General features: G+C 34.1%; 1 protein-coding gene across 7 annotated transcripts in view; it reads left to right on the top strand.

The window, feature by feature from the left end:
* grip2b (glutamate receptor interacting protein 2b) overlaps positions 1–11,911 on the top strand; it is a 388,262-nt gene extending 376,351 nt beyond the window's left edge. For 5 of the 7 annotated variants that reach the window (XM_068216484.2, XM_068216483.2, XM_068216485.2 and 2 more), the window contains exons 22-24: positions 1,528–1,755; positions 3,263–3,409; positions 11,550–11,905. In XM_068216484.2, the coding sequence (XP_068072585.1) occupies positions 1,528–1,755; positions 3,263–3,409; positions 11,550–11,747 (573 nt within the window). In that variant the 3' untranslated portion in view covers positions 11,748–11,905. Of the gene's footprint in view, positions 1–1,527; positions 1,756–3,262; positions 3,410–11,549 lie in introns of all 7 variants that reach the window. The other 2 variants (XM_073937526.1, XM_073937525.1) reach the window with 2 other exon arrangements.
* The last annotated feature ends 1,896 nt before the right edge of the window (positions 11,912–13,807 follow it).

A 13,807-nucleotide genomic window follows, 5' to 3' on the forward strand; every position in this document is an offset into this window, starting at 1 on the left:
AGTCGGACCAGAAATAAACGTTATTGAGCATGTCTGGGGTACGATAAAGAAGGAAGCACTGAAGAGGAATCCAAAGAATCTTGATGAACTCTGGGAGTCCAGCAAGAGCGCTTTCTTGTGATTTTGTTTCCTTTTGCCTAGTTTTTGTTGAACTTTCTTTTATCTTGCTTAGTTTCCTTTAGCTTTTTGTATTGCTCTGCTTATGTTTAACTTAGTCTTTTATTTACTTCACTTTTGTTATGTGTTTTATTTTATTTTTTTACTTTTGCTTTGGGGTTAGCTTTTTTCCATTTTGTTTCACATTTGCTTAATATTTTATTTGCTTATCATTGATTTGTTGACCTGTTATTTTGTTTTTGCATTGCTGATTTATTTATTTATATATTTTATTTTTATTTTTTGTGCTGTCTGTTTTGCTTAGTTTTTTCTTATTTTTTGCTTTTGTAGTTTTGTCCTTTTTAACAACAGTTTAGCAATGATTTGCTTTTATTTTGATTACTTTTTCATGATTCACAGAGTTTGATTTACACTCAGTCTTTTAAACTAATGGTACTTTTATTTGACCATTTAATTAAAACCATTTATTTTAGTTATTTTTTTTCCAACCGGTAATAGCACAGGCTTCTATCAAACAATAATAAGATGTACAATGTAAAAGGCATGTTTAAAAAAAAAAAAAAAAAAAAACTTTTTCAGCTTTTAATTATATTAAAATACAAAATTTAAGTCAGACTTTTTCAGGGGAATGAATAATTTCATGCTTTACTGTATTTATTTTTTCGCTTTGCTTTTGGTTTGTTTGTTTTTAAGCAATGTTTTCACTTGTGTTGATTTGCCTTACTAATTTTTGCTTATGAGGATCCAATGAGAGGCTTCTTCAATACATTGGCATACTCACACTATGCTATCCAAACCATGCCCAGGCCTGTTTCCCGAATAATTTGAGAAGTGTGAGTGCTTTGAATCTGGCTCTGGTGCGATTCAGTCGGCCGGCCCTGTCCCGGTTGGAAGAGGTGTGCAAAGCATGCCTGAGCCCAAAACTGAAGACGAGACTTGACTTGTAAGGGACTGTTTCATTTGGATTTATCAATCATTCTGACTGATTAATAACCGAAAACTTTCGTAGATTATTGAAGATGCAAACCCTTCACTGCACGACAGCTGCACCTTTAGCAAACCTCCTGATTCCTACAGCACAAGGACTTTATGGTTGTTAATGAGCATCAAAAGTGGCTGATCTGTTCGGCGAAATATTTGACTGCATCCCAAACGACTAAAATGATATAACTAAAGAAATCTCCACTGTGCTGAGAGAGAGAGCACTTCTTTAAACTGAACAGCGCATCATCGTACTCAGGCTTGAATGCAATGTGAGTGCAGGCCGTCGGGGGAGACAGGAGGGGGTACAAGCGTGCTTTGGCCTGGTTCAAGCCAACTGTACATAGTGTGATTACGCCCTAAAGACATGATAAAAAGCCATTATTAGAGCCGGTTATCAATGTTTCTTAATCAATCTTCTTCCTGTAGGCATCAATTATGACGGGCAGTGCTTTGAGTTTGGGTGTTGAGGGTGGAAAGACTCACGTTGATCCAGTCAACCAACCACACCTCAGCCCACTGCGTAAATCCCCACATCTCTTTAATGAGACCAAGAACAAGAGCACTCTGCGCATGTCCGAAAAGACCTGGGAGTCCCGTAGAATCAAAGAGGAGATTCAGGACATCCTGTCGCCGACACCACTGGAGCTTCACAAGGTGTGATGAATGCAAAACATCACGCACTTAACACATCAACACACCTTCTCGGAAAATACCCTTGTCCATGGGTACATTGGCTGCCCTCTTTTGTTAATGTTGCAGGTTATGAAAAAGAACATTTTGTTTTTCAAACTCAGAAGTGTTTTTTTTTTTCTTCTTAGAAAGTGTAAACCACTTTTAAAGTACAAGAAAGGGGTTAAAACTGGTTTAAAGTACAAACTTATACTGCAGGTACAAACAAATTGTACACTTGTCATGTCAGCATCCCTTAGGTTAATTTTCATGAAAGTGTGATGTATTTTAGTTCTTAATTTAATGGCACATTATTATTTTTATTTTATTTGTTTTATTGGTAATTTTAATATGTTGATGTTTTTTGTTCCACTCTGCTTTGTTTAAATCCAACAAAGGCTCATTCTGAAAATGCAGCACTATATACACGTCTAGAGATTGCGAAATACATAGCCAGAAGTACATACGTCTTTAAAACAAACCTTACGGGGCGGTATGACGCTGTTCCTTTTCACCCTTGCAGCTGAAGCTTACCTCTGTATGGACGGCTGTCCCACTGTTACCAGTTTGTAGTTTGCAAAGAGGAATTGACCTCGACAATGTCTGGCGAAGAACGGTTTTGGAAAGCAGATAAGAAAAAAACAAAAGCCAAAAAATAAAATAAACAAGTACATAACAGAGTGAGACTGTGGTAAAATCAGAAAATGTGGTAAAATCAGGGGGCTTATCTTTTTCTGGATGGATTTTCAAAACCCTGTCAGTTCAGTTTAGGGAAGAGCATGGGAGACGGTATCGGTTGGTTGGTTGGTCAGTTAGTCAGTCAGTCAACAGCGGCCTCTGGTGGATTTACACAAGAACAGCAGGTACAAAGGGCACTCGTGAGAGAAATTTGAGATCTCAGAAAGTAACCTCAGGTGGATTCCCGAAAACAAAAACTGCAAAAACTGCAAAAAAAAAAAAAAAAAAAAAAAAACAGACCTGAAATGTATTTGGTACTTTCCAGAAACATATATAGGGGTACGTTTTCAGAATGAGCCTGGGTTGTTTAAATTTGTTTGTTTGATTTTTCTCTTTGCTTGCTTGTATTATTCTGCAGTTGCTTTTGCTTTTTTGTTTCCTTTTAAGTTTCACTTTGCTGTTTTGTTTCACTTTTTTAAATCTGATTTTCCTCCTTTCGATTTCTTTGCTTTGCAATTGCTTACTGTTCCCTTTTGAGCTTTGCTTACCCGTTTACCTTACCTTTTTGTTTGTGCTTTGCTTAAATGTGTTTCGCATTTTGTTTTGTATTTATGTTTTGTTTTGCACTTGGCTTGAATACGTTTCAAAGGAATTTATTCCATTATTTACTTTTTTCATTTGAAATTCCATAAATAAACACCATATTGTTTTATATTTTTTTGAACTATTACTTTAAGACTTACACATAATCTACCAAACACTTTCAGAGGAAATGAACTCATGGTTAAATATCTAAATAATTCCATGTTACCAGGTGACGGTGATGAAAGACCCGGAGAGTGACGACTTCGGCTTCAGCGTATCGGACGGTTTCTTGGAAAAGGGTGTTTACGTGAACATGATCAGACCTGAGGGTCCGGCAGACCGCGCTGGGCTCAAACCCTACGACAGGATCCTTCAGGTGCCTCTTCTCAGATCTCCAGCTATACGATCTGCCCAGTGCAGTTAAATATAAACCCAAAGACGTGAGAGCGTCAGTAAGGCGTTTGGCTCTGGGAGGACATGTCGGGTTAAACAATGATTTCACTGGATCTTCACAGCATCTATGGTCAATTCTTAAAGAAAGTCCCCTTCTTGGTAATCTCACACGCGTCACTGGCCCTGGAAATGACTCAGGCTATGTTAATATTATACTGAAAGTTAAATAATATAATATGTTAAAATTATACTCCAAAAATCAAAATTATATTTAGGGTTTTTTGACTGTTAGTATCAATTTGCATTTAGAAGACTTAAAGGTCCCATTAAATTAAAATAAAGTTTTTCAGATGTTAGTATCAGTATGTTAGGTTTTAGAATATCTATAAGCTAATGCGCACCAAAACAGTGACAAAATTTGCGTCTATAAGATATAAAACTTTCACTTTCACCTAAATGGATCAATGTTTTTATCATGTCACCTCATACTTCAGTTTCTCATCAAATCTTCTGACCAATCAGATGCTCTTTAGTGTCTGAAATGCCCTCCCCCTTCAAGACGCTTCTCGTTTGCTTTTCATTAGATGTGCTTGAGCTCATCCACTGTCACTGGCAGAGGCGTGATAAAAAAACTAATTAATTTTAAAAAACACTATTGGTTGTTTTTTAAAAGGGGAAGAGCAACATTTTGCCCCACCCTCTCTTCGTGTTTTGGTTGAGATTTTGTCAAGCATTGAATAAAAATGCACTTTCAAATCAATTAACAGTACGTTAAGCATTCAAAACTTGCAGTTTCTCTTAACATCAAGTTTTTATGATATCACTGGACATTTAAGCTTCTCACCAATCAAATGCACTCTAGTATCAGAAGTGTCCCTTTCCCTAAGAGACATAAAAGGTTGAAATGTGTTAGTTTTTTATAACTTTTTTTAACCAAGCATTCATACCAATAATCCACCTAAACATGTGCATAGTGTTTTAGATATACACCATCAGTCGGTCATGTTGGAAAACAGACGTAAACAGTAGCTATGTTTCCATCCACCTATTTTTATGCATATTTTGAATATGCTTATAAAAAATTGGTTGATGTCAACACCAAAAACTACATACATTATGAAAATGTGCATAAAAAAACGTATGTGCATGACTTGGTAGGATAAAACTGTTATTTGATAAGAAAGGATGAGCATAAACTATGATTAAAACATTTTTACTGAGGAAATTCCAGTATGCACATTAAAATAGTCATGTGATTTTATAATGAGTTACTGTCTTCTGAGTAACTCTTTTCTTTATTTATTAAATAAAGAAAAGACTTAAAGACTGCTTCTACTACTTCAGCAAATTCTGTTTTTACCTTTTGATATATAGCACCAGTTAATCAGGAAGTGACAATTTTGTTTGATTCGAGTACTCGAATGGAAACTTACTTTGTTCACAGATCTTTAATGTGATATTTCAGTTTTGCGCATAAATTTAATTGACATTTTTGGCTGGAAACATAGCTATTGACAACTTGGCATTACCAAAACAACAAACCATACCTTGTAACCACAGCCAGACGGAATCTGCGGACGTTTTTTTCTATTTCTGCAGAGAATTTTGGTAAAAATCTGCGGAATTATTTTGGGAGTGTCCAGCGGAGTATCATAACTAAAACCTTAATAAATAAAATAAAAAGTAATAAATTAATGAATAAAAACTGAATAAATTCAGATTTACACATTTACAGAATGTAAATTAACAGAATTAATAATAGGCTAAAAATCTGCAGAAATCTGCGGAATTCTGCGGAAAATCTGCGGAATTCTGCATGCACAGATTCCTTGTGAGCCTACTTGTAACCCTCCCATTTTTGTCAGGATTCTCCTGTATTTTACAATTCTATCCTGCTATTATGCCGTTTAAGTATTTTCCTGTATTTCTCCGTATTTTTAATATTTCTATGAAAAGTGAAAAGAGCACTAAAGCTTATTTTGACTTTAAAGCACGTTAAAATAATATTAAATTGGCCGCATTCACTTTATTTCCATTAAAGTTATGCATCACCTGTCGCCCTTCACATGCTGAATTAGTGAATTCATGAATATATGACGCGTGGGTTTTCTCAGGGTGCTCCAGTCTCCTCCACAAGTTCAAAGACATGTGATACAGGTGAATTAGTGAGCTAAATTGACCGTAGTGTATGTGTGTAAATGAGTGTGTATGGATGTTTCCCAGTGATGGGTTGCAGCTGCATCCAATACGTAAAACGAATGCTGGATAAACTGGCAGTTCATTCCGCTGTGGCGACCCCAGATTAATGCGGGGACTAAGCCGAAAAGAAAAGACGCACTTCGTATTGAGACTCTGTTCCCACGTTTGAGGAGCGAAAGTGGACACTTTGGCATTTGATGTGTTTTTAAACAGATAAATATATTTAATAATATATAAACATGTCCGTCATTGTGTATTTTTATTCTAAACACAAATGATTTGTCTTAAATGAGCACAAACAGTTCTGAAAGTAATTAGATGCCTTCATTTAGGGACATCTCTGTTATCAAACAAAACAGTGGATCAAAATGAGAGATTCACTGCTCTTTACTGAATAACTATAGTAACTTTAGACAATTTTTAAATACAGTGAATAAAAATTGAACAATATTTTATAACTTGATTTAATTTCTGTATAGGCCATTGATTTTAATAGGCTAAACCTTTTATTTTATTTTCAATAGTTTGTAATCTTTACTATGTAGCCTATTCTATCGTTTGATAATACTTTCCTTCCCCTACGCCATATTTGTAACAGTTTTAACTAGGCATATTTAATTGAACTGGCCATTTTAGGAGTATCCTATATTTTTACATCCCAATATTGACAGGTGATAACAAAACATGTCATAAACCTGTAATAAACATGATTATCATAAAGGTATTACTATTATGTCATGAATAGTTTTCTGGTCACTTTTTCTGTGGAACAAAACTAATTTGCCAATAAACTTCCTCAGTAAAGATGTCAATACTCTGTCAAATACATTTACAACAGGGTCAACATTATTATTTAATCACATTTTAATGACAAATTCAATACACAACACTGTAGTTGAGGTCAACACAATAGTAAATTCAATTCATGTTTATTTCTATAGTGCTTTTACAATGTAGAATGAGTCCTATTGAAACTGTGTCAGTCCAGTTTTCAGAGTTGAAGTTCAGTTAAGTTCAGTGTTGGTTAATTTTCACTGCTGAAAGTCCAAACACTGAAGAGCAAATCCATCAATGTGCAGCTCAAGTGCCAAACCAAGCAAGCCAGTGTCGACACTTTCTATAAATTTCACAACACAATTATAATGGCCTCATGACAATCATTTTTTATGGTCGATTTAATTTTCTTGGTAATGTCAAGTTGTCATGATAAAGACGTCTCAAACAATGACAGTTATGTGTTTAAAAAAACGTAACTGAGTGAATGACACTTAAAGGCAGATGTCAAAAGCATGCAGTCTCATTCAGATCTATGACTTGTTGTGACATGATATGACAAATTCATGACAATTCCTTCAGTTAAAGTGTTATCAAAATAAATCATGGGTACATTTGAACCCCTTGGTGGATTTACTGTTCAAAATATTTGCCTTGGTCTTTGCACCTGAAGTCAGAGATTTTTATATGCATTTTTATTTTATTTTTTTTGCATGAGTCCAGTCCCCATACCTACGGAAGGGACATAGTGGAGGAGAAAAAAATTGGCTGGGTGAAGAAAAAAAAAAGTGGGTGAAAGAAAAAAATGGGTGGAGGAAAATATATATTTCTAAGTTTTTGCGTTCTCTCTCAAAGTTTTGCATTCCCTGGCAAAGATGTTTTGCGTTCCCTCGCAAAGTTTTGCATTATCTCGCAAAGATGTTTTGCGTTCCCTCGCAAAGATGTTTTGCGTTCTCTCGCAAAACTGTTTCTCCACAAACACTTCCTGTTCACTTCACTCATGTAAACCCTCCCGTTTTTGCTGAAATTCTCCCATATTTTACCATTCTACCCCACTTTCTCTACAGTACTGTGTGCTGATCGTCACCTTTCACTTTGCAACCTCTGAACCAGTGAATGCATAAATAAGCGCTGACAATCTCACGGCAATTTGTAACTTTTTCATTTAGTGGCTAATTCTTATGAATTCGTACGATCTAATTCGTACAATTTAGTTTGATTTGCTTATCCCCCAATGACGGTTGGGGTTAGGGGTGGGGTCAGGTGCCACGCCTCCTTTTTAAAATCGTACCATTTCGTACGACTGAACTCGTACGAATTCGTACGAATTAGCCACTAAACTGGCAAAACGTAAAATACTTACGTTTTCTCGTGAGATCAGGCTGGACTGACAGACGCGCTTCGTACAATAAACTGATCCCAGACCAGCATCTGTGCGCGCCATTTAAAGGGACACTTCTGTTATCAAACAAGTGAGCAGAAAATGAATCTCATGTTTTGTTTAGTTTGATAACAGAGGTGTCTCTGTAAGAATGCACAGATCTATAATGAAAGCAGTCCATTACTTTAGAAACTGTGCTCATTTAAGAGAAAATAAGCTGTTTAAAATAAAACATGCAGGATGGAGATGTTTCATATTAATAGTGTATTTGTCTGTTTAAACATACACCCGCTCCTCTGTAAATGGCGTGTACAGATGCTGATCTGGGATCAGTTTATTGTATGGAGCGCGTCTGTCAGTCAGCGCTTATACATGCATTCACTGGTTCAGAGGTAGCATATGAAAGTCGACGATCGACGCACAGTAATGTAGAGAAAGTGGGGTAGAATGGTAAAATACGGGAGAATTTCGGCAAAAACGGGAGGGTTAACGTGAGTGAAGTGAACAGGAAGTGTTTGTGGAGAAACAGTTTTGCGAGAGAACGCAAAACATCTTTGCGAGGGAACGCAAAACATCTTTGCGAGATAACGCAAAACTTTGCGAGGGAACGCAAAACATCTTTGCGAGGGAACGCAAAACTTTGCGAGAGAACGCAAAAACTTAGAAATATATATTTTCCTCCACCCATTTTTTTCTTTCACCCATTTTTTTTTTCACCCAGCCAATTTTTTTCTCCTCCACTACGTCCCTTCCCGGGTTCCGTACATACCTGTCAACATTGAGATGTGCAAAAAAAGGATACTCCAACCTCTCATTTAGATTTTTTGTTTGATTGCATTAAATAATAAAGGTATTACATTAAAACGCACATGTCTATAATGAAAAAAATCGACTGATTTCCTAACTGTTTATGCTCATTTAAGACAAAAATTTGTTGTGTTTGAAAGAAGTAAACCCACCAAGATCGACATGTTTAGATATATATATTATTATTATTATTATTATTATTATTATTATTATTATGGTCCATTTAAGTATTAGTAGACTAATATCTTCTGATATTACTGCTCCTTCAACAGACATTTAACTGACTATAAGAAACTCCGCAAGAACATGTCAACTTACACTAAGCCCAACCCTAACTCCAACCTAACAGTCTTATATAATCTAATAAGAATAAGTTGGCATGTTGATGCAATGTAACTTAATTCAACAAACCGACCATCAAAATAAAGTGTGACCGTATTTGTCTGTTCAAACACTCACTGAAAACCCAGAGTGTCCACTTTCACTCCTCTTCAATTCGCGTGTACAGAATCCATTAGAGGAAACCGCATCTAATCATCAGTATGGAACGTGTCTGACAGTCACACACTGCTATATGAACTGACTGTTTTGAGGATTGCACAGGAGGGGCAATGACGCCTGTAATGAAAATTAACAGAATCCCGACAATGTTTTATTTATTTCAAAGTGTTCTCATGCCTAAATAAATGAAAGCACAGAACAGATTCACATTTAAGAGCAAGGGGCGTCCCCTGGTGGTTTGGAGGTATGGTTTGTGTATAGGGAAGATCGCTCCTTTTCATGTTTATTACCACCCTTCATAGAGAGATTAAAAATACAGGAGAAATATGGGAAAATACCTTTGCGGGATGATAGTGAGATAGACTCAGAGAATCCCGGGAGAAACAGGAGGGTTGACTGGTATGCTGATGCCTATTAATGAATCTTCTTTGTGTAGTAAAGATGATTTGTTATCTTTTCCCTGACTAACAACAGAAAAAGAAAGAGAAAATATTGCATATAATTAAAATAATATATCCATTCTTAGATGCAGAGAGAGTTGCATGATTATCCAGACTGATTCGAGGTTCACTTCAGGATGTTGGTGGCCCAGTGTGATACTTTGTTAGTGATACTAGAAACACGTATTAAAAAGAAGACCACCAGTTTAAATTATGATTTAATGTCACAAATTATGTTTGGCAACGTTTTATTAATTGTCTTTGGTATAATTGTTGTAAGGGACCTTGGGTGTCCAGAAAGGCAACATTTATAAATAAAATTAGGTATTATTATTATTATTATTATTATTATTATTATTATTATTATTATTATTATTATTATTATTATAACAACAACAACAACAATAATAATTTCTGTCAACCAATTGATCCTGAACTATGACTGGCAATTTGTCTAAGGAAAGTAGACATAGACAGACACATACAAACAGGCACACACACACACACACACATAGAATAAACCTTGTCGACAAACTAGCATAAAATAAACCACATAACATTTTATTACAACCCCAAATCAGAAAAAATTGAGACAATATGGAAAACACAAATAAAAAAAGACAGTAATGATTTCCAAATTTACTTTGACTTGTATTTCATTGCAAACAGTATGAACACAAAATATTTCATGTCAGGTCAACTTCATTTCATTTGTAAATATGCATCCTTTGCTGTCATTCAGACCTGCAACACACCTAAAAAAGTTGGGATAGGAACAATTTAAGGCTAGTAATCAGGTAAATAAGTTAAATAATGATGTGATTTGTAACAGGTAATGTCAACAGGTGATTGTAATTATGGTACAAAAGCAGCATCGAAGAACGGTCTAGTCCTTTAGGAGCAAAAATGGGCTGGGGATCGCCAGTTTGCCGAAAAATACGTGAGAAAAAAATTCCGATTTCCATACTGTTCCAACTTTTACTGATTTGGGCTTATATATAGGCATGGGATGATAACCGGTTTCAAGGTTTACAGCAGTTTGAAAAAAGTTATGGTATTCAAACCACTAAATATTTCTGTTATACGGTTCCTATCTAAGCTAGCTGTGTTTTCTCTATTAGAGATTCTTAATTATTAATGAACTACAACTCCCAGAACTCTTTACACTCAGCATCTCCTCAGCAGCTGACACTAATCTGGACATTCACACTCAGACACAGCTGCTGCTCATCTACACTGATTACAAGGGCTATAAGTACACCTCACGTCACTCACACATTGCCGAGTCTTGTTTCTATCACGAACATTACGAATCGGTTTCCTTGTTTGATTTTTATGTGTTTTTGATTCATTGCTGCCGAGTCTGACACATGGTCTGTTTTTCTACCACGATTATTGGATAGCCAAAGTCTTTTGTCTGCGTCCCGCTTCGTAACACCAACAAACAAACATGCTATGGACCTAAACAGTGCAGTGGCTTTTATTATATCCAAAGAAAAAGAAACATATCCAAAAATGTTTTTTCAAGTTTTATTTTAAACTAATGAAAATTGCAGGAGTCAAAGGTGTGTTTAAATTATTTAGCCTGACATGTTTTGCTCTAAAATCTTTGAAATGTTTTTTAAGACCCAGACATTTATACAGAACATTTTATAGTAATCACAATACCGTGATACAGTGAAACAGTCACACTTTCATCCAATGTTTACATACCATCAGTATCTTATACCATTTTGGATTTTACCTTTCGCTTCATATAGCAGCCCTGAATTGTCAAAGCACCTCTCAAAACACCTTTTTAAATGTGAAAAACCTATAAAATCTCAAATAAAATAAAATAAATAAAATAAAATCTAACCTGATTACATTTTTTTTGATGAACGAAAGTTTCATATGTAGTGTGTCAATACGATTAACACAACATCAAACTTATTTTTTAATGTGCAATAATTCCAGACTAAATTTCAGATTCAGTGTAAAATAAACTTTTGTGTGCTAACCTCTGAATCTTTGTCCATCAGGTGAACCATGTGCGTACGCGGGACTTCGACTGCTGCTTGGCTGTTCCTCTGATCACGGAGGCTGGAGATAAACTGGAGCTGGTGATCAGCAGAAACCCGCTGGCACAGATGGGTACAGCTCAACCCCATGACTGCCATCCGCACTTCAACCCTGCGGGACACTGTCGCGAGCAACAGACCAGCGTTTTGGACCTGTGACCTTCGCCAAATTCAGACTCATAACAAAAAACTTCAGTCAATGACAGATCGAGGAGCTGGAGATCCGAGCCTTCAGTGCGAAACGTCAAAAGGGTCTGAACCAGTTTTTTTAAAAGCTACAACAAAAATTAAACAATATAAAAAAAGTGGACTACTTCAGTGCTTAACACGTGGATTCCATGCCGTCCTAACAAAGTTTTATTTATTTATTTATTTATTATTTATTTATATTTATTATAAATTTTGTTTTTATTTAATTAGTTAATTTATTTTTTTATTTGTTTTATTTATTAGTTTAATTGGTATTTATTAATTTATTTAAATTTTTAATTTATACATTTACGCATTTTTGTTAATTTTAGTTTTATCTTTTATTGTTGTTTATTTTTTATAATTTATTTTTATTTATTTATTTAATTATATAATTTTATATTTTTATTCAATTATTTATTATTATTATTATTATTATTATTATTATTATTATTATTATTATTATTTTATTTATGCTTTTTGAAATTCATTTGCTTTCTATTTTATTTCTCCTCTAAGTTCCCTTTTTCATAACTCTTTTATTTGTTTTTTTATTTTTGTTTTGTTTTTCCTATTTTAATCTGTGTTTATTTTGTTTGTTTTAGTTTTTTCTCTTTTCTTTCCTTTTAAATTAAGTTAATGTTTATTTATTTTTGTTGTTCTTATTTTCCACTTAGATTTATTTATTTATTTATTTATTTATTTATTTATTTATTTATTTATTTATTTATTTATTTATTTATTTATTTAAGTTTGTTTGTGTTTTTCTGTTCCTTTTTGTTTCACTAATTTTGTTTTGTTTTACTTCTTTTTTGCTATGGTTTCTTTATTCTTTTAGTTATATTTTTGTTTTGATTACTTCATCTAAAAAGCATACTGTGTCCAAATGTTTACAAAACAGAGAAGTATTTTTTCTTTTGAAGAATATCAACCACATGATTTTTAACAAGCATTTCTAACATTTCCATTTTCGGTAGCAAAAGTGCTAATTTTTCCATTTTCCAGTAGCAAATGTGCAACTACAAATTAGGCTTTATTTTAGTCCCGACTGAGTCACTGCAGCAATACCTTCAGGCACACGCTGTCCTTTCTCAAAAACACACACGCACTGCATTTATAAACAGAAAAAATGCCACCATCCTTTGTCCCCTACACATATAAATCATATAGACGCACTACAAACAAACTTAAATTTATCCCTGTGTCAGACATAAACACTTCAGGCCATGCACAAGGTGACTCTACTGCTCTGCAGAAATAGGATTTTGCAAACAAACACAGCATTACATTTCTTATTGTTCAGGAATATCAAGCATTTTATATCAATAGGGTACAGTTTGGAGTCTTATTTCGATTTTTTATGCAGCAAAGAGACGAGTTTTTTCAATAAACAAGCTGGAATGACTGGTAAACTACAATGTAAAAATGCCGTGACTTATTATTATCGACAATGAATATTTTAATAATTATATCAGATTTCAACTACATTTAAGTTATGAAAAATGTAACTTAACATTTGATCTTATATAAGTTTAGATGAGTATGAAATTTTATTTAATTCAATTAAAATATGTAGGCAGCAATAATATAATTGACATTGTCATCACAGCATATTTACAGCTACTACAACATGAAAGACGTCATTAAAAACAAATTATGTGTGTTTACTTCTTAATCAAATACTTATTTTGGCTGGTTTTGAGCTCTTTTACTTAAAACATCAGCTATTATTAAATCTTATACAAGATTATTTTTGAAAACAAACAAACAAATAATGCTATTCCAATTGTAACATTTTCTGTCAAAAAACTTTGAGTAATGCATTTGCAATTTTGAGTTTGCAGAACAAAATCTCAAGAAATTCAGCGATGAGAAGAAAAAATCAGGTGTTAAAAAATAAACTTAATTGTGAGAAATGAAGTTGCAAAATAAGGAAATTTCTGAGAAAAAAAATCATTATGAGATGTAAGTTCATAATGTAAGAATTAATCAAAAATCATAATTATGCATTTTATTTGTTATTATATATT

This window comes from Danio rerio, chromosome 22 (assembly GCF_049306965.1).
Source record: "Danio rerio strain Tuebingen ecotype United States chromosome 22, GRCz12tu, whole genome shotgun sequence".
Taxonomy (NCBI): domain Eukaryota; kingdom Metazoa; phylum Chordata; class Actinopteri; order Cypriniformes; family Danionidae; genus Danio; species Danio rerio.